Source organism: Nyctereutes procyonoides, unplaced genomic scaffold (genome assembly GCF_905146905.1).
Source record: "Nyctereutes procyonoides isolate TBG_1078 unplaced genomic scaffold, NYPRO_anot_genome, whole genome shotgun sequence".
NCBI classification, from domain to species: Eukaryota; Metazoa; Chordata; class Mammalia; order Carnivora; family Canidae; genus Nyctereutes; species Nyctereutes procyonoides.
The window spans coordinates 6,851,012-6,878,647 of NW_026575025.1; the positions used below are offsets into that span (position 1 = coordinate 6,851,012).

The following is a 27,636-nucleotide window of genomic DNA, read 5'->3' on the forward strand; positions in this document are numbered from 1 at the left end:
CTCGCAGCTGGCAGGAATGCACAACGGCTCCCGTCTGGAAGGAAGGCAGTTTCTCAGGCAGTGAGACATGTGCTCCCATTACTCAGCCACTGCACACGTCAAGAGTGGCCAAAAGAAACCAAAAACATGTGGCCACCAGAGTCCATGTGGAAGATGTCACAGCAGCTTCATACACCATACACAGCCAACTGTCCCCATGAACAGGTGCATCCATTTGGTGTGTCCGTCAATGGGATATTCCTCAGCTATAGAGACGAGGACATTCTGGAACCCTGATGCCATGTAGATGAGCCTCCAAAACATGGCACTGACTAAGAGAGGCCGGACCCACGAGCACAGTAGCTTGTGATTCCAGGCATGACCTTCCACCACACAGAGACATGACTAATATATGGTGAGAGGAGCTAGGGCATTCTGAGGTTGTCCGGAGAGGGAGGGGGAAATTGTCCAGCAGGGGTGTGGGAGCCTTTTGGGGTGATGGAGACACTCTGGTTCTTGGTTGGAGTGGTGCTGCATGGGTCTATACCGCATGCTCATCTGATGGTGGGTTCCAGTCTGTGCGTGTCACTGTATATACTGTCACCTAAATAAAAACAGTCTAATGACTGGGAGGGGCAGGAGAGACACTTGGAGAGGAGAGGAGAGGCTGTTTGGGGATGAATGCTGGTCCAGTTGGGTCATTACATGTCAGAGAAAGCCCTTCTTTTCTCTGGATGCTGAGATGCTGAAACAGGGAAGCACCACAGTGGTTTGGCAAGAGCAGGTGCATGCCTGCACCCCACCAAGCAGCATGAAAACGACGATGGGACTAAGGTGGCTAGTGTATTGCTTTTCATTGCGCTCTTCTTTCAGTTTTGGGGGTGCATTTGAGAATTTTTATAATAAATCATGGGGGTGGCAGAAATAAAGGCTCTGTGTAAAGATAAGACTCAGGAAGCAATTTCTGCTCCTGTGTTTCCGCCCCCTGACAATTCTCTCTCCGTGGCTCCCGGCCCCCACCTCATGAGCGCTGTAGACAGATAAGATGTTGATGGGACAGGTTCTCAAGCCATCATGTGTGTCTGGATGTTGGCTGGGAGAGGGCATGTCCTAGAGGGACATGAGGACATTCTGCTCTTGTGTGGATAAGCAAGGTGTCTTGGGCTGAGCTGTGTCCCGAAATTCCTGTGTTGAAGCTCTGACCCTCAGCACCTCAGAATGGGTCTATATCTGGAAATGGGGTCTTCAAATAGGTATGGGGCCGTTGGGCTGGCCCTGATCCAGTGTGCCTGGGGTTTCTGTAAGAAGAAGGGATCTGACACAGACATGCATGGAGGGACGACCCCATGAGGACCCAGGGAGAGCACGGCCACCCACACACATGCAGGGAGGCCTCAGGAGGACCCCATCCTACTGACTTCCAGCCTCCAGGACCAGGAGACCATATACACTTATACCCTTGAAGTTGCCCCATCTGTCATATTTGTTGTGGTGGCTGGCCTGAGCTGGCTCCTCTGCATGTGTGTGGTGGTCTCAGCTGTCACTTCTTTCTTTGCTTACTGTCCTGCAGAAAATGCCACTGGATTTCTGCTCCCAAATCACATCTCGTACTGATCTCTCTCATATACCTCTTTGTGAGCAAGGTGGCTCTGCCCCGACCGAGGAGCCAGAGCTCTCCTGTGATCAGAGGACATGTGCATAGCGCGCTGGCTGTGAGCCCCCAGGCTTTGGGGTCCAACGTTTGAGGTCTACCCAAATGTAAGGTAGAAATCCAGCATCCTTGAGTCCTACAGCCCACCTCCTCATTGGTGAGGCAGGAATCACAGCAGTGCTACTTAGGGGTGCGTGAGGGTTAAGTCAGATGCTGCAGTTAGGAGCCTGGGAGCATAGGTGCTAAGCACTGCACCGTCCCCACCGTTAGCTGCAGCACCATAGTTGTTACCGCGGTGTCCTGGAAGCCAGCCCAGGAGCAGCCTTAACCCCTGAGATTGCGTCCCCAGCCTGGGCCTCCAGGACTGAGAGGCTCTGTAGAGGCATCTCCCTGCTTCCCTGCCTGCTCATGCCTCTCCAACCTGAGAGTCCCCACACCAGCTGCTCTCTTGAAGCTGTTTCTCTGCAAACACAGAAGAACCATTTGCTCTTTATCAAGATTTCCGGGAGCAAACAGTGTCCTTCAAAGTTGGTGCTATTTCAGAGGGGAAATTTGCATTTTATTGGCAAATCGGTCTGGGAGGGGGATGATGTACTTGGTGGATGTGAAATAATTACCTCCCGTTTCTGTGTGTGTGCAATGCTAAACTTTTATGCCTCTCTCAGATGTTTTTTATGACTTCTTTTCACCTCGACTACCATAAATATTTTATATAACAGAGGTCTGGATAATGCTGCGCAGAAGACTCTCCTACATAAGAGGGCCTGGGGGTCATGGCCCCTCCATGGGGCTGGGGGCTCGCTCACCCGGTTGGTGGTTTCCTTGCACAGCTGGGCTCAGCAACTTAGATGATGAAAGTAGATGAGCTGGATCATAGTCTGTCTTTGCCTGTTGATTGGATCACAAACCTCTAGATGTTGAAGATGGCTTTTCTTCCAAAGTGTGAGCTCTCAGAGCCTACCACAGGGTTCAGTGTCTCCCTTATGACCAGGGAATAATTGAGGTGCGAATCTCAGCTCCCGGAGGGTTACCTTGCAGATATCAGTGCCCTGTTTTCAAACAGTCTGAGCTGTGGCAGCAGGGGCGTCATGCAGCCCCCAGAGCAAGGAGAGCCTAGGAGTCTCAGCAGGGGGAGACCTTTGTCTATATCAGGCAGCCCTTCTAAAGGGCTCCCTGGAAGACCCCAGGAAGTGCATAATACCCTCTATGGGCTCAAGCCATCCATCCACCCGTCCACTCAATCACCACCCTTCCATGCATTCACTCATCATCCATGTACCCCCCCCCATGCATCCAACCAGCCCCACCGGCACCTGCCAGCCTTCCTGCACCCTCGGGACCCCAGTGGCCTGGTCCCCATGGCAGAGACCCCTGGGTGCGCTGGGAAGTGGGTGTGATGGGCTCTCCTCCCCACACTGGTCTCAACACCAGGCTCCAGGAGGGCCTCCTTGGCATGGACAGAGGTCCCTATCTCGGACGTCACAACTGATGCCAGCAGGGACAGGAAGTGCTCCCTATGGCTTCCCTGGGAGCCTAAATGGGAGAAATAAAGTCCCCTATGCCTCGTGTCTGTAGTAGGTCTTGACTCCTTCCCAACGGTGGGTGTGGAACTGGGGCCAGAATGGAGGGGACCGGTCTGGTGTGAATGCCCGGTGTGCTCCAGAGGTGGCTGTCTGATGCCCGATAGTCTCGGGTCACAGCCCAGAACTGGCTGCCCACCTGCCTTCAGGACTCTTCCCACACACATGGGCATCCCAGCTCCAGGACTTTCTCTTCCTCACCCCTGCAAGGGCCCCAGCTCCAGCCTTCCCCCTCTGCCATCTCCATCCTGCCTGTTATGGGGCCAGACTGGCTTGTACACTGCATCACCAACTGTCCGCCAAATCCCCTGCAGCCCCTGCCACGGCACCTTCTCCCAGTGCACCTGCCAGCACCCTCTGTGTGTTCCCAAGTGAGGAAGGAAGCAGGTCTATGGCTTAAGAAAGGAGGGGTCAGTACATGCCTCTCTGAGTCCAGAGGAGCCCCTGCGTCTCTGGTCTCCCCAGATCCAAACACCTGCCGCAGGGTGGATGCCTACATCTCACGAGGGAGGCTCCCAGATGGCTGGCCCTATTCTGTGCTGTTGAGTTGTTCTTCAGATGGGGGGGGAGGGGGGAGAAGAGGGTGGGGGGGCAGGTGCAGGGAGGGAGGAGGAGGAGGTGGGGCAGGTGAGTCAGAAGGCAAAGGTTCTCCTGTCTTCACACCGTCCCCTCCGACTACAGGGCAGCATCCATCCTCCTGGAGAGTGCGTTTACACTCCCAGAACACTATTGCTGCATGGCTTTCTGTGGCCCCCCAGCCAAGGCAGCCTGCCCAGTGTGGCTGGTCATACGCCCTTGGGGACAATGTGTCATATCCTCGTCCTTGTGCTACTGCATTCTGCTAAAGTGACTGACCTGTGTGATTCCATTGCAACTTCTTTTAAATGCCTTAGTCAGTGAAAGATATTTATAGCCTTACTCTGTGCCATGATTATTAGGTAAAGATTCTGGACTTGAACGGTGTGAGTTAACGTCTAGGCTTCAGCTGTGGGGTGTCAGGCAAGTTACTTAACCTCTCTGTGCCTCAGTGTTCTTAAATATCAAGTAGAGATAAGGGGGCCCACTTCATAGAGTAGTTAGGATGAGAGGGGGGCTATCCTTATAAAGCCCTTGGAGCGAACTGTGTCCGTGTAAGCACTTAATATCTGTGTGTTATGATTTTTATTATTAATATGATGTGTATACCTGTAACTAAGGAAAACTGATCCCAACATCTTACTTCATTTATGCAACCAAGACAGCAGCGACACGCTGGCTGGATGGCCCTGGGACACTGCCATCAGACCCGGTCCCCTCTCCATCCTTCTGTAAAGCATTTACCATGCCAAGCCCGGGGTGGGTAGCAGGGATGTTGCAATGGAGCAGGACAGGCAGGTGGCCCCTTCCTACAGGAGAGGGCTTTCCTGGCCCTGAAGTCATCCAGGAGGGACGGTCAAGCAGGCTTCATGGCTGCACGGCAACTCGGTTTGCAGCTCCTAAATCTTTTTTCAGGGAAGTATAAACTTGGACTTGCTGGTTTCTGGTCCTTTCCAGAGTTATTTTTAATAGCCATCCCGGGTGTGCCATGTGGGGCAGATGTGGGTGTTCACTTGTGTGTGTCTGATTGTGCACAGAGGGCCTTTGCAAGGAGCTGTGTGCCACTCACACCAAAGTTGTCAGTAGTAATCAGTGATGGTAGTGACGGCGAGCCTTTTTAGGGGCTTCTCACCTGCCAGGCCCCGCTGTAGCCCTATTTATGTGTGTCTTATCAAATCCTCTCACCAAACCCACTTTGCAGATAACAAAGCTGAGGCCCATGGATTAACTGTCATGCCAAAGGTCACACAGTATCGGTCTGGCAGCCTGGGGTCAGAGCCTTTCACCTCTAAGCACCTGTCTGCCTGTCGCATGTGGGCCACTGGGCTGAGGCTATCCTGGATGGATAGGTGAGCGGGGTCAGGGGGGCTGATTCTCATCGCGAGAGGGGGCACCTCGGGTGGCCGACTACCTGACTGAAACTGTCTGGACACAGTTTCTCCTTCAACACCTCCCTGCCTTCTATTGCCCCCCGACAGAGGCAGAGCTCTGGGGACTGGTGTTACCCAGAGGTGAGACGTCAGAGAGGGGTGCGTATGCCAGGGCTGCCCTGCCCCTGTGTGTGTTGTCTGAGGCCTTTCCCTTCCCCCCCCAACCCCCGTCATCCCGGCACCCCCATGCCTTGGTGGGAGATGGCTATTCCAAAGTTCAGGCATCTCTCCAACACCTGCTGGCCCTTGCAGATGGATCATGTTCCATATTTATTTGACCTTCTGGCCAGCTGGTCCACACAGGTGCATTTTGCCTTTTTCATTTAATTGTGGCAAAATATATAAAAGCCCTAAATTCTATTATCTTCACCTGTTTTGTGGCATTCCATACATTGTTCTGAAATCCTCGCCACCATCCATCTCTAGAACTCTTTCCATCTTGAGAAACCAAAACTCCATCCCCAGGAAACACTAGCCCGCATCCCCTCTGCCAGCCCCAGCACCTGTTGTCCTGCCGCGTGTCTTTATAGATCTGATGGTTCTAGGGACCTCGTGTGAATGAGGGCCTACAGGATCTGTCCGTTCGTGTCTGGCCTGTTTCACGGGGCAGGTGCTTCCCTGTGGTAGCAGGTGTCAGGAATCCCGTCCTTTCTAAGGCTGGATAATGTTCCACCGTATGACAGCATTTTGCTCATCTGTTCCTCTATTGACGGGCACAGGGGTGGTTCCACCTTTGGCTGTTGTCAGTCAGGCTGCCGAGAACATGGGTGTGCAGATACCTCGAGTCCCCGCTGTCTTCATCTGCTTGGGCTGCTGTGATGAAATACCACAGACCAGATGGCGCAAACAATTTATTCCTCACGGTTCTGGCGGCTGGAATCCCAAGGTCAGGGTGCCAGCATGGTTGGGTTCTGGGGAGGCCTTTCTTACTGGCCTTCCCGTTGCGTCCTCACAGAGGTGGGGGCATGGGAAGAGCATCTCTGGTATCCTGTCCTTATGAGGACACAAATCCCATGACAGGGGCCCCACTCTCGTGACCTCACCTGATCCTAACCACCCCCCAAAGACCCCACCTCCATATACCCTGGGGGTTAAGCTTCAGCGTAGGAATTTTTGGGGGGAGGACAGAGACATTCTGTGTGCAACGCTCTACCCCGGAAGCCCCCAAACCTGGGTCTTCTTGCATGTAAAATATGTTGATGTCACCTAACAGCCCCAAACGTCTCACGTCATCCCAGCACCATCTCTAAAGTCCAAGGTCCTATTTAAATATTATCCAGCTTGGGTGTGAGTGAGAATCAAGGTATGGTTCATCCCCCAGCCACAAAGCCGCGAAACGTGACAAGCTGTGTGAGCTCCAGCATGCAGCAGCGAGACAGGCGCGCGGGAGACATTTCCCTTCCAAAGGAGAAAGTGAGCAGAAGGGAAGGACATTGGGTCCCCAGCAGCCAGGTACCTGGCCGCCTGCTCCGCGAGGCCTTGTAGCTCGAGAACAGACGCTTTACTGAGTCTGCTGAGTCACACGTTAATCTCATCCAGAAACGCCCTCACAGACGCACACACCTGGGCGCCCCCGTGGCTCAGTCAAGGTGACACATAAAATTAACCATTGTACTTGCTCTGAGTCCCTTTGGGTCTAAAGCCGGTTGTGGGACTCCTGGATCGGACGGTAATGCTGTCAAGCTTTCTGAAGCCCTCCAAACTGTTTCCCACCGTGCCTGCACCCACTGGCATTCCCCGCAGCGGTGTCACTGGGTTGTATGCTACATCAGCCCTGCAGACCCTTCCTTCTGAGCCCCTGTGTGCCAGCAGCTCTGTCTCCAGCTCCTCAGGGGGCTGCGTGGACCCCCCAGCTGGGCTCCCTGTCCTGTGTCCAGGGTCCTCGCCAGGTGGGCGGTCCCCATAGGAGCATCGTTCTACCTGACAACGGTTCCAGCTCTGCTTCTGTCTTTGCAGACCCAGAGGCTGCCCCCAAAATGGTCTTTGCCTCCCGCCTTTTGCCCACCCTACACCCAGCTGGTGTAGACGGGCTGCCACAGCTCCTCTTCCACTAGCAAGTCAGGCAGGGGCTGGCCTTGGCTGCTGGCTGCTCCTGTCGGGAGGCATCATTGGAGGGCAGTAGGAGGTGGTGCCCAGGAGTGGAAGCCAACATCACTCCCCAGGGCAGGGGTCTGGGATACGTGGTGCCTGTAGCCGTGTGGCCCCCCGGCCTCTGTGCTGAGTGGCATCGGTCCATGGCGCTCCAGGGCAGTGGGCCAGATGGGCAGAGACATACATTCAAGCAGCTTCTTGTGAGGAGCTGGCTCACGTGGCCATGGGGGCTACAAGTTTGAAATCTGTAGGGCAGGGGGGAGACTGGCAGGGGAGGCTGCAGGCTTGAGGCCAGATGTCTTCTCTGGGAAACCAGGTTTTTTGAATAAGGCCTCCCCTGCCACCACTGTCCCTGAAAGTCACCCGACCATAGACGTGTGTGTGTGTGCAGGCTGACTCCCCCGCGGGTGTAGACTGATGGTGCCGGGAGCCCTGCCCATGTGGGTTCTGGCACCGGTATCCCTGGGGTCCCCCACCAGGCCTTATTGCTTTAGCTCATGGGTCCGTCGGGCCCGGGTTGGGACCATTTCCCACTGTGTTGCCCTAGTGTTCTGCACGCATGCAGGGCTGGAATCTTTCCCGCTGAACTGAAATCTGATGAAGAGCTTTAGGTACTTTTTGGAGGATTCCCTTCTTGCTGTGGGGAGGATTCCCTTCTTGCTCCCGGGTGTGCCTGGTGGGCGTACAGGTCACTGAGCGCCCCGCTGCTGTGCAGGTGGCCCCTGCGGCGGGCTTCTGGGCAGAGCACATTCTCCTGTAGGTTCTTGCAGAATGAGAGCCTCTTCTCATGACACAGCGGGGGGGCCAGAGGGGGTCCAACGTGGTGTTTGACTCTGCGGGTTTGAGGGCTGATGGATTCTGTGGCTGCCGTTTAAAGAGCCGTGACTGTTCCTGCCATTTGTGGCAACACGGATGGTGATTGGCGCAGACCCTGCTGTGCACTGGGAAATTGCTGAGATGATTGATCCCAAACGTTGTCATCACAGGGAAAGAAGGTTCTTGTATCTACAAGAGGTGACGTGTTGCGTAACCTCACAGCGATCTTCCCGCCTTCTTTGTATGTTGAGTCGTTAATGTTGTGCACTTGAAACTCACACAGCGTTGTGTGTCCGTTATATCTGAATAAAACCGAACATCTCTTGCTTCAAAACCAGGGGGCCGTGAGTGTGCCCTGCTGCGGCGAGGCCATCGGGGGTGTGGACGGGTGCGAACGGCTGTGCCGTGTGGTTGCCTCGTTAACGCCGTGTCCGCTCTTGCAGGTGGCGATCATAGCCGGCAACTTCGAACTGGCGGAGTACATCAAGAACCACAAGGAGACGGACATTGGTGAGTGGGCTCGGGGACGCAGGGCTCCGACGGGTGGGCGGACGCTCCCCGCCTCCTCGCATCCTCACGAGACTGGCCCGGGGCCCGTGTTTAACAGAACCTCACGGAAGCGTGGTCCTAGCCACGTTTCCATCTTCGTGCTCATGTGTCCGTGACTCATGGCACGCGGTGCGTGTCGGTCACTGTCGTCCACCTGGTGTGTGGGACGAATCTGCGGCTAGCCTAGGCGGGTCTGTTGGAAGATTCTGTACAGTACACACTCTCATTCAAACTAAGAGATGGCCACATGAGGCAGAGCAGAGACCCGGTGGGACCCCTGACCCCCGGCTCTGAGGCCATTCTTCTGTCCCCGCAGTGGCGCTCATGACCATTCCCCTTTCTAGTACCCCTTATGCCATCCAGGAGGACCGTGTCTGGGGCTCCTCCTCTGGCCCATCGCCCTGTGGGCGGCTGGGCCCAGTCTTGCATCTCCGAAGAGCCCGCTGGCCTGTTTCCTCCGTCCCCGGGCCTGCACAGGACCTGCAGCGGGGAGCAGTCCCAGTGGACCAGCAGTGGTGAGCTTTTGAAGTCAGTGCCAATCCGTTGATGGGGTGGGCGGCAGGCTCGAATGCACCTGGAAAGGTGGCTGGATGGCATCTGTGTCTTACGGCTTGTGGCCCTCACCCCGTGTTTGGTGTTGGGGGTGAGGGAAACTACCTGTCTGGCTGTCAAGTCTTTATCGAGTCTTTACCATGTTCAGTGTGTGGCTGGTACCCTCCTTGGGTCTGAGAATTGTGCAAGGATGCGGAGGCAGATGCTTTGCTTGCGTCATCCAGCACCCTTTGCAGTACATCAGGGCCTCCCGGGGGCCGCGTCTGATGCCAACACGGGTCCCTCCTGTGAACCAGGGCAAAGGGCTGCATTGCTCTGAGACCTGGGCCTCCAGCTAGGCTGCACCAGCACCTCTGTGAGCACGTCCTAAAGATTGCTGACTTCGTGTCTGCCACGCAATTTAGGGAATGGGCTGAGCCCATGGGGTGCCAGCAGCTCCCTTCCTGCCACATCCCCAGCACAACAGAGCAGCACAGTGGGATGGGGTTGGCTTGAGGTCTGAGGGTATTGGCTGCTGTGGTGGGAAGTGGAGTCTAGAGCAGGGCATGCCGCCCGGGAGGGGCAGGGAGCATGTGCAGGCCCCACCCACCACCTCCTGAGGGGAGCTGGTTGTGGGGGCAGCAAGCCCGGGGTTGCCCTCCTGACTGGTCTGAGCGCTGGCCTTGGTGGGGCTGCACCCTGCCCTGGCTCCGGGAAGGGGGCTGAGAGACCCCTGGGACCCTGCCTGCCCCACTACCAGTATGAGCACCAGCCACTGTGCTGTCGTCCTTGCTAACTGCCAAGTGCCTTGAGGTACCAAGTTGATTTTAAAACAAAGAGGAGGGAGATTCCTGTCTCCTCCATTTGGAGATGTACCGAGCTTCCCTGTAATGGATGCAGACAGCTCCATACTAGTTGAGCCACTTGTTTTTCTTTTTTTCTTTTTCTTTTTTTTTTTTTAAGATTTATTTACTTATTTATTCAGAGAGAGAGGGGCAGAGACATAGACAGAGGGAGAAGCAGGCTCCACGCAGGGAGCCCGACATGGGACTCAATCTCAGGTCTCCAGGACCACACCCCAGGCTGCAGGCGGCGCTAAACTGCTGCGCCACCAGGGCTGCCCCACTTGTTTTTCTTATTACAAAAGGAGTGCCTGTCTGTAGGGTGAATGTTTTCATCACGACTCACCCATCCTGGCCTGTGGTTTATTTAAACTACAAAGGGCAGCCCCTGCTGACACGTGCCTGGTGCAGCTTCCATGTCTCTTGGCATGGGGACAAGGCCTGACACCTTTGGCTCTGTACCTTTGCAAGCCCACCGGGAGCTCCGTGAAGACACAGGGCCTGCTTTTACGATGAACCGAGGCAGGAGTCAGCACCTCTTGTTACCTACACCATGGGCTTTCCACTGTGTGCCCCCCAGGGCAGGGATGGTATGGAAATCTGTGCTTCCTGCAGGGTCCCTTCAGCATCTCCCAGGAAGGGAAAAAAGAGACCTCTCCTTTCCTGTGAGTCTTCTATTGAAGGGTCTGACTGAACTAGCAAATCGGCACCAGGGCGCACGGAGCCTCTGGGTCCTTTGTGGGCAGAGTTATCCCTCGGTGCACTGATTCACTGGAGCTGTCAGTCCAGCGTAAAACCCCTGTTCAGCCCTGTGCTCACTGAACCTCTGCCCTGTGGTCACCATCACCTGCATCTGCCTTCGTTCCTGGAGGGGAGCAGATGTCATATGTGTGGTGGGGAGCCTGGGCAGGGTGGCACCCCGGGCCATGAGGAGAGTGGATCCTGTGCGCAAGGGTGGATCCCATGTAGGAGGGCAGGTCCCGTGCAGGAAGGTAGATCTTGTGCATGACAGTAGATCCTGTGTAGGAGGGGAGGATCCCATGTAGGAGGGTGCATCCTGGGCAGGAGGGCAGATACCATGTATGGTGGGGAGCCTGGGCAGGATGGCACTCTGCGCTGGACAGGAGGGTAGATCCTGTACATGAGGGTGGATCCTACGCAGGAGAGTGGATCCCATGCAGGGGAGTGGATCCCGTGCAGAAGGATAGATGCCCTTCTGCATCTGTGGTGGAGTCTAGGAGGGACAGCACCCTGTGCCGTGAGGAGGGTAGATCTTGTATATGATGGTGATCCCATGCAGGACGGTAGATCTTCTGCATGACAGTGGATCCTGTGCAGGAGGGGAGGATCCCATGCAGGAGGGTGGATCCTGTGTATGATGGTGATCCTGTGCAGGAGAGCAGATCCTGTGCAGGAGGGCGGATTCCATGCAGGAGGATGGATGCCCTGTGTGGTGGAGTCTAGGAGGGCCAGCCCCCCACGCCGTACCCGGGAAGGCTTACAGCAGGGGGCATGCCAGCTGCTCGTCCTCACTCAGGGGGCGTTCCCTTTTAGAAGGAGTTCCTGAAGGCCCATGGCCTCACCCTCAGCCCAGGTGATCTCCCGCCTAAGGATGGTATCCGCCCCACATCCTGACTCTTCCTTGATGTCCACACTCCACTCCACCACCTCACGCCATACCCTGGCTGTGCCCCTGCACCCCAGGATCATGGAGGGAGCTTGCAGATCAAGGATGCTGCCTCTGTGTGGCTCTCGGGGGTACCCAGAGCAGGAGGGAAGAGGACACATGGGGTACAGAGTCCCCTCTCTGAGGTCACCCTGGGGAAGTCCTGGATACCTGAGACGTTGTCAGCCCAGGACTCCAGCAGAGGTGCCCCGGTGCCTTCCCATCTGGAGAAGTCACGCGTCCTGAGCAAAGCCGTCTGCTGCTGGCTACCGGAGGGAACATCCTTTTCCTTCGCTCTGTGGTTTAACATAGTCTGATGTGCTGGAACCTCCTGAGAGAGGCCCTGGGGCTGCCTGAACTAGCTGGTACCAGGTGCCAGGGCTGTCACCCTCCATAAGCGCTTTTCAGGACAACTGTTCATCGAGCACCTTCTGTGCAGGCCCTGTGCCAATTTTGGAATTGAGAGACCTTCATGCATCCGAGGCCTGGCGCATTAGGAGGTGTGGACCACAGGGGCGATGCCCTCCTTGTTGCCCTGCCCCGGGTTCCAGAGTGAAAGTCCCCTGCAGACCCTGTGACCCCTCTCAGACAGGACAGGCTACTGATCAGTTGTCTCCTTCAGGAGAAGGCACATGACTTCAGAAGAGTACTCTCTTCCCTTCACTTTTCCTCTTGGATTGTTTCACCCACCCATTTCCCCATGTCCTGGTCCCCGGCCACCCTGGCTGCTTTTCTACCCTCACCTGTCCCCCGGTGCATCTTCTGGGCTGCTGGCAGTCGACCCCCAAGACAGAGCTTGGGACCCCATTCCTGTTCCTGACTCTGAGTTGTCAACTCAAACCTCCTCATTTCCCAGCAGCATGTGCCAAACTTCCTAGAGCACAGACACCCAGGGCCGCCTCCGAGGGACCCTGACCTGGGAGCCTGGGGTGGCATCTGTGGCCACCATTGTATGTCCTTCCCGCATTCTGAGGCTGGACATCCAAGTACCAGCCCCATCTCGGCTTCTCAGAACCCCTCACCTCCAGCGGGCTGGTTCGGAATGTGAGGATGCGCCATGGCTAGTGTCCTGGGGCTGCTGTAGAGAGATGCCACTAGCTAGGCGGCACAAAACAAGCAAGATTTATCCTGCCACCATTCTGGAAGTCAGATGTGCAGAGGCGAGGTGTTGGCAGGGTTGGTCCATCATGGCCTCTCGCCGGTTCTGATGGTGGCCTGGGGTTGTTGGTGTGACTCCTGTCCCTGCCGTGGCTGCACAGCCTGCTCTCTGCACCCATTCTCAGATGCCCTCTGCTTTCTCTGATAAGGATGCACATCTTTGTATTTAGCGCCTACCCTAAATCCGGGATGCTCTCATCTTGGGATTCCTAAATTGATCCAGGGATTAGGATCCAGGCATGTGTTTTTGGGTCCACGTCAACCACTACTGAGGACACTCATGTTGCCATAGGATTGTCTTCCTGAGGCTGTCATCTCTGCAAAGACAGGTGGTGTCTGCCTTCCCCGCAGTGCCTGCACATAGTAGGCCCTCAGTAAATGCCTGTTGGGTGAATGAGCACATGAACTGCCTGTGTTCCCACTCCAAGCTCCTCCTCTCCCCCTCTCTTCTTGAAACAACAACCTGCTTTCCCCACACCTGGTCACAGTTGTCAAGGAGCAGAGCACATGTTATGGGCAGATGGGCCCCTGGATTGGACGTGTTTGCCTGAGTAGTGATGTCTTATCCGTCCCGAGCATGCTCCGAGTCTGGGGGCACAGAGCTCACGGGGGCATGGGGAGAGGATGCGTGGGCAGTGGGTTGCACTGGGGCAGTGTTCTCGGCCTTTCCACCAGCTAGTTCTAGATCCGTGTTACAGTGAAGGTGTCTCAGGTGCTGTTGGTGAGGCTCCGTGGCCATGTGGCTTTCCAATTCCAGCTCCTGTGGCTCAGCTCCCTGACCGTCATCCTCTAGACCTGTGAGGGTGCTGTCACAATCTGTCCAGATCAAGGCCACTCTCCCATCTGCTCTGGACTCTTGGGTGGTAGGTGTCCAGTGTGATTGCTGGAGGGCTTCAACTTGTCCCCATGTGTCCTTTGTCTGTTCCTGTCCACCTCCAGAACCGTGGCAAGGGTGCTGGAGGGGCTGGGATGGGGCTGTTTCTATTTTATGATCTGCATTAAATCTTGACTTACTGCTCTCCAACAGCATTGGAGAAATGTGGGAGATGGGGAAGTGTGTCCTGAACTCGAGGCTGGTGACCCTTGCCTCCCCGGCATCAGGACCAGGCCACAGAGTTTTGTTTTTTAGACACTTAGTGGGGCTGGGACACCCTTTTGGAGAACCAGCCTCACAGGTCAGGACTTCAGACAGAAGAACTGAGGGTAAGACTCCCCTTTGTCTGCATTTCTGAATATAAATATGGTGGAAGGATCCCCAAAATTCCAGGCTGGGAGTGGGGGGACGTGGGGTCAATGTCGATGCTTCAGAACGAGCAAACTGCAGGACAAAACATTTTCCTGACTTACCTAGTCGGCGATGCCTTTCTCAAAAGCTCCTTTAAACCATCAAATAGCAGGACTCCCCCTCACCCCCACCCCGACTCAGAGCGACAGGTCCTTTATTTTCCGGACACAGAAGCACACCACCAAGAAGTCAGGGCACTTAGGATGCTCCGATGTGGCTCTCGGGGAAGACAGGAATCATGTTGAAAAGCAGTAAGGTGATTAACGGGTATTCCGAGGTCTGCAGCATCAGGAAATGGATCCAGCATGCCGTGTGGATGCAAGTCTATCCCTTTAAAAGGGAGATTACATCTTGTCGTGAAACGTTCTGCTCACAACCGGCCGGCGTGCATGCTGCTACTGTGATGCTGTGGCTCTTTCTTTCTTTCTTTTTTTTTTTTTTTCCTGAACTCCTTTCCTCTTTAAAAAATTAAATGTGATTTCCATTTGGTGATTTTATCTGCCAACTCGGAGAAAGCGATGGTTTAAAAGCCACCGCCAGCACCGACATTAATCCCCGCTTGCTGTCCTGCAGGGTTTAGCTGTGGCCGAGCCCACGAGCCCACGGGGTCTTCCAGGCTTTGCCATGGGGCGTTCGCGATGGCTTCTGTAGGACGGAGGTCCCCGTAGCAAGGCTGCCGGGGAGGCTGGGGAGCTTGTGTCCGAAACAGTCGTGCAATCATTAAGCATGTTGCAAGCTGATAAGCTTTGCACTGGGATAACCCATTTTTTCCAGTGTTTGTTATTTTTGTGTTTTGCCCGGCTTGGTGGGGAGATGCACTGTCAGATGCGCTGAATGGCATGGGTTGTTCTTCTTCAGCTGAACAAGGTTTGTTTTCATACATCTTGTCCTTCCGCAGCTATGGAGAGAGGAGCGAGGGGGTTTTGTGTTTCGAGATGAAGCACATTGAGCTGATGTGTGAGTCTGGGTGTCTGGGTAGCCGACTCAGGACGACGTGGTTACCGTTGCTAGGTTTCGAGACCGCGTGCCCGTATAATTGCGCGTCCGATATGTACAGATGATGGATAGGGGGTGGTGTTTTCAAACAGATTTCTGAATGTAATATTTGTGTGTGGGTGGGGGGCGGTGTGCGAGAGAGAGGAGGTAAGTAAGACCCATGCTGATCCTGAGCGGCGATTCTTTTTTTTTTTTTTTTCTTTTAAATAACCTGTTCGGTAGATCTCACCTGCTGTGAAATAAACCAGATGTGATTTGAAAGCAGCATTCCGTTTTCCTGGCATTTTGACTGTAAAAGGTGCCACTTACCATGAGACACGGGGGACCCTGTGTGTTTTCATGTGGGGCCAGCAGGTCCTGGGGAACCCCCCCCCCATTCCCAGCTTTTTCATCAGATCGGATCGGCTGGGGTCGGCAGTTGCCGAGTAGTGCCAAGTCTCCCCTTTACGAGCCATTAAGGAGGTGCCTGGTCAAGGAAAGCCAGGCTGGTGCTTTCGCTAGAATATGGGGTGGCAATCACACAGCTGCTGTCTGGATCCCCAGAGCAAGCTGCAGGGGAGGGAGACATGATAAAGCCCCAGCGGACTGCAGCCAGAGCGGATGTGAGCAGCCCACTGCCGTCACCCGTCATGGTGACTCTGTTCCTGAGTCTCTGGCCTCCGCGGGGCTGCAGGCACCGTGCAGTATGTGCGGGCTGTGCTCCAAGGTCCCCGCCTGCACGAGCAGGACGTCCTCCCTGCGCGGGAGCTGTGGGCTGCGTCCGTCCTGCTCTGGGCTCATCCCCGTCCCTCTTTTCCTGCCTGCTGGTGGAGTGCTGCGGCTGCGGTACCCCCTGCACCTCTCCCCCGCCGCCCCTGCCTTCTGTGTACCTATCGCTGTACAACTTTTATCCCCAGATCCAAACCCAGAGTGGACCTGCCGGGACATGAGCTAAGGTGACACCCTGTTTGGGACAGCCACAAGTTGCACATGTGTTCTGTTGGGATAGGGTTTCTCGTGCGGCCGTCTTCTGGCACTGCTGTCCAGGGAGGTGGACGTGGGAATCCACCGAGGTCTCTGGCCCATTCCAAATGCTGTGTTCTGTGCCCTCCCAGGGACACTAGTCTTTGTCCTGAGAGCTGCGGCAGGGGCACGAAGCCTTGACCTCCCGGGCCTGCATGTTTCCACATGTCCTGTCTTCCTTTCCCGTGTTGTGTTTTGGAGTTCACCGGCATCCGCCTCCCTGCAGCCTCTTGGCCCGCTCAGGCATGCTGAATGGTGCCCGAGGGAGGCTGGGGCTGGCAATGGGCCCACAGAGGCCCTGGCCCCGCTGTCCCGCATGCAGTGGACACATGTGGCTGCTGGAGAGTGGGTCCTATGAGAGATGCCCAGCAAATCCTCCCACCTGCCCACATGTCTGCTCCTTCCATCCTCTGGGTGGAACCGTTCCCCAAACCTGAGCCTCTCCTGGTTCTTTGCCTCCTGTTTTGGGGCAGCTTGAGCCCCTAGGGAAGAGCCCTACCCCACTCTGTTCCCCAGCAGCATGGTGGAAGCCCCAGAGACCCACTGTCTGTCCCAGATCCTCAGCCACATAGGCACTGAAGAATCCCTTTCAGTGTGAGCATGTCCTTGTCCACTGACCTCCGACCACATCAGACCCCCAGCTCTTTTGATACAAAATAGCATGTAGCATCGTGTGAAATTTGTAGATCATGGGATCTAACACACGCCCACATCGTCTGTAAAGATCGGCATGACACCCCTCGTCATCCCATAAAGGAGTGGGGTGGTGGGGAGAGCAGAATGGGTGATGCCGTGGTCTGTGCTCCCGTGAGTGTGAGCAGGTGTCCTGCCTGGAGGACACACTGCGTCCTGCTGGGTCCCGTCAAATACGAGAGCCCCTCCGGCAGCTGCGGCACGAAGTGTGCTCCGCCATCAGCAGCCAGGTTTTCCGAAGTGGGGAAGCCTCCGGACAAAGTTCTGGAGAAAATGCGAAGCATGTTCTCCCGTTTGGGTGGTGGTTATGCTCCCACCACATCCAGCAGGTATGAAAGCCACACGGAAGTGTTTGTGCATGGGAGTTCCTTGGAAGAGCTCACGCGCAAAGGTAAACAGGCCTTGCATCTGCGTGAACGTCTTGCGGACCTGACGAGCCCCAGCGGCCTCCTGTAGGAACTGGGGTGTGCCTGGCCATAGGTGGAAGGCCCCTCCCTGGCTCCCCAGTACTACTGGGCACGATACAAGGGCTCTGGCTCCGAGTTTTGCTTCTGGTTGCTCGCCTCTGGCCTTGTGTGCCTCTGACTCCTGCCGGGGCCCTAGCCTGTGATGAGGACCACCATGGTCCAGCTGTGCACCAAGACAGGTGTGGGCTCCCTTCTGCTCGCTGTGCCCACTGTCCTGCACCTGCTCTGCTTGTCCTCCCGGGGCCCCCGGTCCTCCCTTTGACCTTACCACACCACCCAGGCTCACACCTCAGCCCACGTCCAAGCGGTTCTGGTTGCCCACTGTATCCTCCACCTGCAGCTGTGCCGTTGGTATGTGTCCCAGAGGGAGGTGAGGTGTGTCCCGGGGTCCCTGGCCTTGTGGCTCCGTCCTGCCTCCTGCAGCCCTCCTCCTGCCCCCTTTCCTGCCCCCTTGGCTTCTTGGCTTGGATTCAGCTTTTTACCACACCATGTCATTCTCCTCCTGCCTGGACTACACTCCTGATGGAGGCCCTGGGGTCAGCGGGGACAGGACACTGTCCTAGCTGAGGAGCTGGACTTGCAGCCATTGGCTCCCTGCTGATGGAGAAGGTCTGTGGCTGTGGGACGGATGGGGTGAGGCAGAAGTCCAAGTTATGGGAATCCCAAATCCCAATGGACCAAGAGTCTGGATGGCTTCCTGGAGGAGGCGGCAACAGGCTATCTTGATCCAGACAACAAAAACAGCTAATGCAGTTCAGGGCCCGTTCGTGCCCACGTTGCACTCGGGCCTCTTACGGGCCCACGGTGCCAGCCCCACAGGAAGGTGGCACAGTCACTGTCCTCCGTTTACAGATGAGGCGAATGAGGTTTCCAGAGCCCTGGCACATGTCACACGTCGGGTCAGAGGGCAGTAACAGGGCTGGGGTTTGGACCCAGGACCCTGGCTTCAAAGCCACCCTTGCTGTGTGTGATGCCGTCCTTAACCCTGTGCACCGCCAGCTGCCCGAGTTCCTAGGTCCTTGCGAGGCCTCCAACAGCCCGTCCCCTCCAGGTCTCCCGTCCCTGTCGGAGAGGTCAGAGTGGGCTTCGCCCACATGTTTGCACTTCCGCCTCATGGGGGTCAGACAGGCAGCTCCTCTCCCGTGCTCCCCAGAACTGGGCCATCGTCCCCCAGCCCAGAGGAGGCCCTCCCATGGATGAGCCACCGCCGCCATGTACGAGGCCCTGGGGGATGTCTGTCTGCAGTCCACCCCAGCACCCTTGGCTGACTTCATCAGCAGATTCCAGGGTCTGCCCACCTGCCCAAACCCACGTCCACACTGATGACCCCGGTCGCCCCAGCCTCGTTCTGCGTCCTGTTGATGCTCCATCTCCAGCTCCCATCTGAGTCCGCAGCAGTGGCACCGGGACCCTCTGAAGAGGGCAGCCCTGGGCCTCGGCCACAGTGGTCTTTATCTCGGAGCTGTTTCATCCAGGAAAACCAGCGTCCCTATGCTCTGAGAGGAGAGCAATCCGCTGCTTGTAGGATGTGAATAGGAGGGCTCCCCTGGCTCCCCTGCACAGGCCTGTCCCCTGGGCTTCCCACCTGCCCATGGAAGCTGCCCCTTCTTCCCTGTGCACTGGAGCTCGCCTTTCCTCCCCCTCCTCGCCCTCCTGCATGCCCCTGACATGTCTCTGAACTCCGGTCCTTGGTATGTCCCTCTGGTGGTGAGGGGTTTGGTGTGAGGTTTTAAACTTCTACTTCGCTGTGAGGAATTTGGTGCATTTTTTACAAAGGACCCAGTAGAGCTGAAGGTCTAGAGTTCTGGAACTCTCCTTGCCTTCCACCTCCCCGCTCTGGACCGAGAGCCTGGTGGGGCCTCCTCAGGAGAGGACAGTCCACTCCGTGGACGTTAGCTGCTGTCTGTAAGATGTGCCCCCAGCCCCAGTCTTCTCCGTGAAAGCAATAGACTCTGAAGGTGTTTTCAGGAGTCGTCGTTTTCTAGGGGTGACGGACTCAACGTGATAAGAGTCCAGCATTGCTTCCCAGATCCCCCAGAAACCCAGGCTGCCCCTGTGGATCCTGCACCTGCCTGAGTGAGAGCAGTGCTGGGAAGCATGCTGCTGAGCCAGGTGCCTGTCATCGAGTCCCCATGCTGGGTGGGCGGGAAGTCCATGCACCAGAGGGGCAGGCAGGGGCTTTTCCTAGGCGGCCCCTCCCACCTCATGGGGGCAAAGAACCAAACCCAGAGCAGAATGGCCCCTGTTCACCCAGGTGTGTGCCCCTGGGCCACTCTGAGACCATGTCCATGTCGGGTGACCAGTGTGGTGCCCACAGAAGCCCCTGGTCCTCTGGGGCCCCCACTTACCAGTCCAGCCAGCCTTCTCTTTTTCCAGCCCCTTCCGTGCGGGCCAGGCAGCTGCGGTCCCACCTGCTCACCCATCTTGTGTTTAAGCTGCCCCCTTCCCAGAGCAGCTTTGCCCATCTCCCCACCTTTCCTTAGAGACCCTTGCAGTTCGTCCACTGGTTCCCCCCACCCCCACCCCCATGGTACCTGCAGTTGTCCCCGGGCCCTGACACCCATTTGCTGGACGCACCTTTTGTCAATCAGAGTAGTGGCTCATTTCACAGAAATGGGGGTGCAGATTTTATCCCGTGGGCTGGATGGGGAGCTCCAGATACCAGGTTCTGGGGTCCCCCGTCCTTGGCACCCGGCGCACTCAGCTCTGGGGCCTTAAATTTTGTTGGAGGGCTGTGTGGTGAATACTTACTAATGAGGAATAGAGCAGATGGACTGCCCCGCGGTGAAACTCCGGTGGGCGGCAGCATCCCAAACATCTGGCTACTCTCGGATGCCAGAAGGGTCCTTTACATTACGGCGATGGTGCTGGGATGCCTTTGGGCTCAGCTATGACCCTGCCACCTATGACCTTCTGCAGCAGTGTCTCTGACCCACCAGGCTTGGTACCGTCGAAGGACCCCACACAGGGCCTGGATTCGGCCAGCGTCATGACGCCAGGAGGGAGGTCCCTCCCCTGGACCCTGGAGTCCTGTTCAGGACCCCATTTGCTCAGGGAGCCTGAGAAAGTCACTCACCCCAGAATTTCTGGTCTTTGTTGCATAGAGCCACAGTAGCAGTGTCCAGGAATAGTGGTAGAAATCTTAATTTTCGTTAACTTGCAAAGGCAGCCAGCTCGTAGAACCTCGAAAAAACAAAAACAAAAATAAAAACAAAACATTTCACCAAGTGCCAGAAGGACCCTGCGTTCCAATCTCCTATGTGATCTTGGGCCAGCCCAGCGTCTGTCCGGGTCCTGGCAGCCCTACAGACATGAGCCGCTGCTGAATTTGGGATTCTTTTTTGATTGGGGCTGAGCCCAGAGGGAAGCCAGCACCCCCTCCCCCACCTGAAGTTCTTCACGGGGTTTGAGTGTCTGAGCCTCATAACCAGAGCTGAGGACTTGGAAGACTCTGTGGGGTGGAATTCAGTTGAATGCAGAAAAGGTTTCTATTCTGGTTTCCAATACGCATACGTGGAGAGACTTTCGGAGGGTTTTCGTCAGAGGAAGGAGAATTCGTACATGTGTGCACACGAGTGCTGCCGATTTTAGCCAAGCCAGAAGGGACACATCGGGGAGCTAATGAAGCAGCAGCGGGTGGCAGAAATGAGGCAGAAGAAGAGGAAGCCATCTCATCTGGGCTCACGGGGTGATGAGTGTAGGTCCTCCCCAGCCGGGTCCAGGCACAAAACGTAGATTCCGATGTACGTATGCTCCTGTCCTTGAGGCCATTGGCTGGGACCCGTGAGGCCACTGAGGATGGGGCATCTCCAAGGGAACCACAGGGAAGAGCCCCAGGTCCATTGGGGTCCTCCGAGGCAGAGCTGGAAAGACAAAACAGGGCAAACCACGTGACCCGGAGGTGCAGAACCACGCCCGAGCCTGGCAAGCAGCCGGACCCTCCCCTTTGCGGTGGGGCCTTGCTTCAGTTCTGGCCATCCTGCAGGTGGCGGGAGGGAACCGAAGGGCGGGTGACACACGCTGACGGACACGGTGGGCGGTTACTATAGAAATTCAGCTCAAGAGTCTCAGCAGCTGAGCCAAGGTCATGTATTGCTCGCCGGTGTGAGGTCGGGGTTCAGGCACAGGTGTCCTGCCTCTGCCTCTCCTCATCCATCCAGCTCATGGAGGACAGATTTAATGGGGATGTGCTCCAGGAGGGGAAACAGTGTAAAGACACCACGTTTTGCTCCTTTTGTCATGAATTATCAGTATTCCTTTTGGGGCGCGTGACAGAAATTAAAATATTGCTGAGGAAGAGAGAAGACAAGATTGTGTGGCTGGAGGCAGGCACGCAGCATTTGCTGGTTTCTCCTGGGGGCCAGGCTTGTGCCAACTGCTAGAACCTCATGGGGTTCTGAGCCGCTCACCCGGCTGGATGGCTTGCAGGTGGACGACCCTCCTTCTTGCCCCTGGAGCTGGCACAGAGGAGACTGAGTCCTGGGATCCTCCAAGGCCTGGGTGGCGAGGGCCTTGGTCAGCATCTGGGTGTCTCAGGCCAAGAGGCAGTCAGGGCGTTGGGGTGGCCTCCAGGATGGGATGGCCCGCCTCTACACACAGCCTTTGTTGGATTGTCTCAGAATGTCATTGCTGCCACCCAGATGTGGGGATGGCTGCATCCCGGGTGCGAACTGCCCAGCAGAGCTTGCTGCAGGCTGAGCGAGACATACAGGTTCCTTGGAACATATATGTTCCTTGTGCCAAAAGCAAGCTTTGTATGGAAGCCTCGCCTCCTGCCCCCTCCCTAGGCCACGCCGTCTTTCTAGTGGCTGGCCGGCCCCTGTCACTGAGCAGGCTGGCTCAGGCCGCTTGTCCTGGGAACAAACCCAAGTCCGTCTCCTCCCTGGTGTCACCGTGGAGCATCCTAATCCTGTGAGATACTGATGAACAACAGCGAAGTTGCTCATGAACCGGCAGAGGGTGGGGGCAATTGAGAGCATCTCTGTGTTGGGCTTTCTCCTTTAGAGAAAGCGAGGAGGTTGGTTCAGGTGGCAGCTGGAGGCACTGCCCTCCGTCAGGTTCTTGGCAGTGACTCCGGAGAAGAGAAGTGCCCCGGGCAGATGTGCCGGCGTCTCTCTGGAAGAGCCCCAGATGCTGGCAGCGTCTTCCACCTGCCCCGAGCCACTGGACGAGGGGCTGGGGACCCTGTCCGCTTCTGGCCCAAACCCCGCATGTCCCTTTCCGTGTTTTGCTCCCATTAGAAGTGTCTCCGGCCATCGCGTCCTCTTGCCTCTGAGCAGAGACCGTCCCCGGGAGCTTTGTGTCAGCTGTTGGAACACGTTCCTCCTTCTGGTGCTCACCACTTTTGTCAGGGAATGTTAACATTTTCCAGGCAAATTTTATCAAATTCGTTTAAAAGTAAAGCTCGTGGCTTAGTGTCTCAGAATAGTGGTGGAGTTGTGGGATGCTGCGGTTGTCATGGCAATGGTTCTTTGTTTGGGGGAGACACAGGCATTATCCTGTAAAGGAGGTTGGTCCGCACTGCACTGCAGGTTTCACCTTCCTTGGAGGCTCCGCATTCTGGAAGGCGGGTGTACCCCATGGACTGCAGGGCGGTCTCCATGTCTCCCCTTTCTGTAGACGCCTGTGACCACCTTCAACCTTTCTAATGCCTTGGACTGAATGGGGTCATGGAAGTAGGCATATGGAGAGGGGATAAGCAGTAGAAACGTGCCCATCCTGGCCTTAGGAATGGGGTTCTTCAGGGTGTCTTCTACTGCTCCCTTCTTTTGGGTAAACTGTGAGATCCCAAGCACTTTGCCAAGTTCATGCATAGCCTCAGATTTCAGCACCAAGCAAAGGAGCCCTGTGACTATTAGGACAGCAAGTGGTGAGGGTTGCTACCCATCAACCTTTAATTGGCCAAGCTGGGAATGGAAGTAGTGATCCACAGGTGTCAGGGCTCCGAGGAGACACACCACAAAGTTGGTGTGGATGTGGCCCGGAGACAGGTCATCATTCCATCATCTTGTGGCCCCGTGCACCATGGTCTGTGGAGGGCACCCATGTGTGCAGGTGTGCCTCCTCTCTCTGTGGAGCCACGTGGCACACCAGTGGCCTGCATGCCCTTCCAAGAAGGACTGTGGTCCCCTCTCCTCCCCCATATAGGCCCCCACCTCACAGCCTCTCCCCTATGTCTCTCCTCAGCACCCACAGGTTTGTTCTTCCCTCTGTATATCCCGTCCCTGCCACAAACAGTCACCACTCCCCTGGTCCCCTCCTCTCCCCACATGCATGCCGAGCACATCAGCCAACTTGATGGCCAGCAGACAGATGCAGGATCCATACCCTTTATTCGAAAAAGGATTTTGAAAGTGAAAGCTTTTTCATAATTCATTGGCAGTCGGATGTGACCTGAACCGATTTGAATCTATTTATAGTCTTTATTTATGTACTTAGTAGGATCATGCGTGCATCCGCAGCAGGAATGCTCCCGACACTAGTTACAGGGCCCTGCCCGGGCCCACCAGCCGTGGGACATCACATACAGCCCCTGCCCCATGTTCCAGGTACAAAGCCGCGCAACTCCGAAATACCAAAACAGCCCCGGCCCCTTGGCTTTCCCAGGTGGTGCTGTGAATCTGCATTTGTTGAATGAACAAAAGGGTTCTTGGGGATCCCTGGATGGCTCAGCAGTTAAGCGCCTGCCTTCGGCCCAGGGCGTGGTCCTGGAGTCCGGGATTGAGTCCCGCATCGGGCTCCCTGCATGGAGCCTGCTTCTCCCTCTGCCTGTGTCTCTGCCTCTCTGTGTCTCTCATGAATGAATAAATAAAATCTTTAAAAAGAAAAAAGGGCTCTTAATCTAAAAATAACCCCGTGTCTACCTTTTAAGTGTTTTGAAGGCTCCTTTCAAGATGGTGTTGCCATGTAGGATGGGGTCTGTCTTCGCTTTAAATATTAATGGAAATCTTATATAGAATCACAGGTGCCTTCAGAGAATCTCCCAGTCAAGTTCAGGTGAGGACTTTGCCTCTCCGACTGTGCATCCCCAACCCCCCCCAGCCCTCTCCTGCCCCCCACGCTCCCCAGTTCCTACTAAGGCCCTCAGGACCCCAAGAGTGGTGAGAGTGTCTGGACTTTGCCATCTTTGGGGTTTCTTCTCCTCCTATCGGGCACACTGTTGTATTTACTCTTAGATCCCTCTGTCCTGTCTTTTCATGCCGGAGCTTATTCAGCAAATGTGTTGGGCGCTCTGTGGGGTGAGGCTGGGGGCACCAGGGTGAGGCTGCTGGGACTCATGGCCTCCACTAGAGAGAGACGTGGACTTAGGCTGAGGAGGGCGCCCTGGGACAGGCTGAGGGCAGGGCAGGCAGGACGCCCACGCACCACGAGGCACCCTGTGGCTGGGCTGGGCACCCAGGTGGCAGGCACACTGCAGCCCTTCCTAGTGCCAGGGTGGTCTGGAAGTGTTGATCGTCTCTGCGGCGAGCCCCCTGAAGTCTGCAGCCCCGGAGGGTGAATAATTGCAGGCTGATGCATCCCCTGCCCCTGACCTACAGGCATAGGTCCCTGTGGATTGCTGCTGGTCTGGAGGATGGTCTAGGTTGTGGGGTTCTGCAGTGTGTTGGTAGCTTGGGTTGCCATCCCACACCCAAGGGGCTGGGGGCTGGGCAGAGACTGAAACCACAGACATTTATTCTTTCTCCTGGTCCTGGAGGCTGAAGTCCGAGGTCCAGCTGCGGCAGGCGGGGTCCCCCTGGGGCCTCTCTGCCGGTGTGTGTGGACAGCTATGCTCTCCCTGGGTCCTCACGGGGTCTTCCCTCTGTATGTGTCTTTGTCCTGATCCCCTCTTCCTTTAAGGACCCTGCTCACACTGGCTCAGGGCCTCCCCAGTGACTTCATGTTACCTTAACCACCAGTTTAAAGGCCCCATCTCCAAATACAGTCACATTTGTAGCTTCTGGGGATTCAGGCTTAAACAGATCCATTACAGGGGGACACAGTTCAGCCAATAATACTTGATGCCCACCTGGACTCAGCCTCTGCCCTTGGGAGCCCCCTGCCCATGGTCCCTGGACACTGGCATCCCGGGTAAGAGTCGGGCAGCTCTGTGGAAGGGGCCTGCTAAGGATAAGACTTTCTGCCCTGGAGTCCCCATCCTGATGTGACATCCTAGACCTGGCACAGGTGGTTGCTGTGAGGTTATTCCTGTCCTCTGATGCGTTGATTGTACACACAGCTGGTTGTGCGCATAGCACAGCTCTACACACAGGCTGCGTGCACGGACCCTGGAGCCCATTCTCTCGGTTTGCATCTTGACCCTGCCATTTACGGGTTGTGTGACCTTAGACAAGTTGTTTAACCTCTCTGTGTTGTAGCTGCCTTTTCTGTATCACAGGGATAAATAACAATCAGTCAATTGGTTGCAGACAGGCGAGGATTTCCTGCCTGGCTTGAGGTAGTGGTGCTGGAAAGACTCATCATTGTTACAGTTTTACTCCCACTTTACAGATGGGGAAACCGAGTCTTGGAATTTTTTTCCCATAACTTGGCTGAATTATTGTAGACGGTACAGGGCAGGGGCTGACTGTACAACTTCTGGCATGTGTGTGCATCGCCCTGACCCTGAGCAGGTGGGGTCCTTGCATGAGGCACCCCCTCATCTGGAAGCCCTTGACCGTGTACGCTGCTGAGAGTGAGAAACCAGAGTATTTGCCGAGCAAGGAGAGCTCCCCTACCCTGCTTTCTGTGTGACTTCTCAGTGAGGCCACTGGATGCCCAGGATGGAGAGGGCATGTGTGGTGGCCCCCATGAGCAGCAAGGGTGGCCCACGTGAGCTAATTCCACCCCACTGACCACCCAGCAGTGACACCGACCGGTTCCAGGGGAGGCAGTGGTCGCTGTGGAACTCAGTGGTGACATGTCCGCTGGTGGTACAGAAACCAGGTGGGGTGGCAGGACGGGGTCCAGCCATTGCAGGAGGGGCAGGCACTGGCCCAAAGCCCACCAGCTGTGTCCCTGGGGCGCCCGGTGCTCGATACTCAGTGCCCTTCCCAGGAAATGTCACGGAGGTGTCGGCGATGAAGTCCGAGTGGGAGAAGGGGTCACGGAACAGTGACCCTGCGGCTGAGCAGATTCAGGTGTGGGTGTCCGGTGGGCTCTGAGCTCGGTGTCAGTGACCGCAGATCTCCAGGCTCTGTTCTCTGGAGGCCACGTGGCTGTGTTTGCCCCTCACTCCTGGGCCAGTGGCCTCCGGAGGCGTTTATGGCCCGTGGGCCAGGAATGAGCGGCCTGGGTGGCTGTGTGTCCTGTTCCGACCTCAGCGCCTGCCCGCTCCCCTCCAGCAGGTGCCCTCTGGTCCCTCCGTTGCTGGAATCTTGGCCCGGCCCCTGGACCTGCTCTCGGCCTGCACGCCCACGTGGAAGTGGGGCTCCGTTCTTCCTTCGTAACGGGTCCTCGTGTGAGAGCGTGTGCTGAGTGTGCCCAGTGGGGCTGATACTTTGCCAGCCAGACACAGAAAAACGTAAGCGCAGACAGACCTTTAGCGATGGCCCGAATCTCCTGCTGGTTTGCTGGCTTGTTTCTGGTTCCTTTCATGAACGGATAAAGAAAGTCATTCCTGCTGAGCTACTACTTATGAGTTTCTGCTCCCCGCGCGCCCGCTGGGCTCCCCAGATCCGTGGTGCGGCGGCTAGCCAGGGGTGCGTGCGCTGGGGAACATGGCCAGTTGTCATCTTGACTTCCTGGGATATCAGCCGGGAACACTTCAGATCTCTTTGTGGCCAAATGCTCCCTCCTAAATGACTCCTGGTCTCATCTGCTCTCCCGTCCCGTTTCCTGTTTTGGTTTGGCCTCGGCTCTGGTGGCTCTGGAGCAGCCTCGGCCTTCAAGGCTAATTACCCAGTTCCCCAGAGGTGGATTGGGGCTCCTGCCTTCCCTTCTCTGTGTCTCCACTCCTCTAAAGCCATCTCTCCCCATTTGGTGCCAAAATGAAGCAACGGGATGTGTTCTCCGAGTTGTCGTCTGCTCCGGCTCTCCAGTTGGCAGGAAGCAACCGGCTGTGCCATCTGACGTTGGTGCCAGTGTTTTACCAGGAGGGTGTAGACCTGAGAGCTTCGTGTGCCCAGACCAATCCCTCGTGTTGGGGGTGGGAGAGGCTCATCCAGGAAACGGAGTCCACCCCGGGCTTTTCAGACAGGGCAGGGGATTCATCTCGGACGTGCTGATGGCTGCAGGGGCTCAAGGACAGTGGAGGACCACCCCCTCCAACCCTGTGTCCCGCATCCCACATCACTGTAGCCGCAGGGACAGAGCCGGGGTGAAGCCCACGCTGAGATGGGGACCA

At 56.3% G+C, this 27,636-nt stretch overlaps 1 protein-coding gene across 5 annotated transcripts in view; it reads left to right on the forward strand.

Annotated features, from left to right (window-relative positions):
• The window catches only part of SHANK2 (SH3 and multiple ankyrin repeat domains 2), a 512,111-nt gene that overhangs the window by 169,422 nt on the left and 315,053 nt on the right, over nt 1-27,636 (forward strand). For all 5 annotated transcript variants that reach the window (XM_055314494.1, XM_055314499.1, XM_055314504.1 and 2 more), the window contains exon 11: nt 8,567-8,633. In XM_055314494.1, coding sequence (XP_055170469.1) covers nt 8,567-8,633 — 67 coding nt within the window. The remainder of the gene's footprint in view (nt 1-8,566; nt 8,634-27,636) is intronic.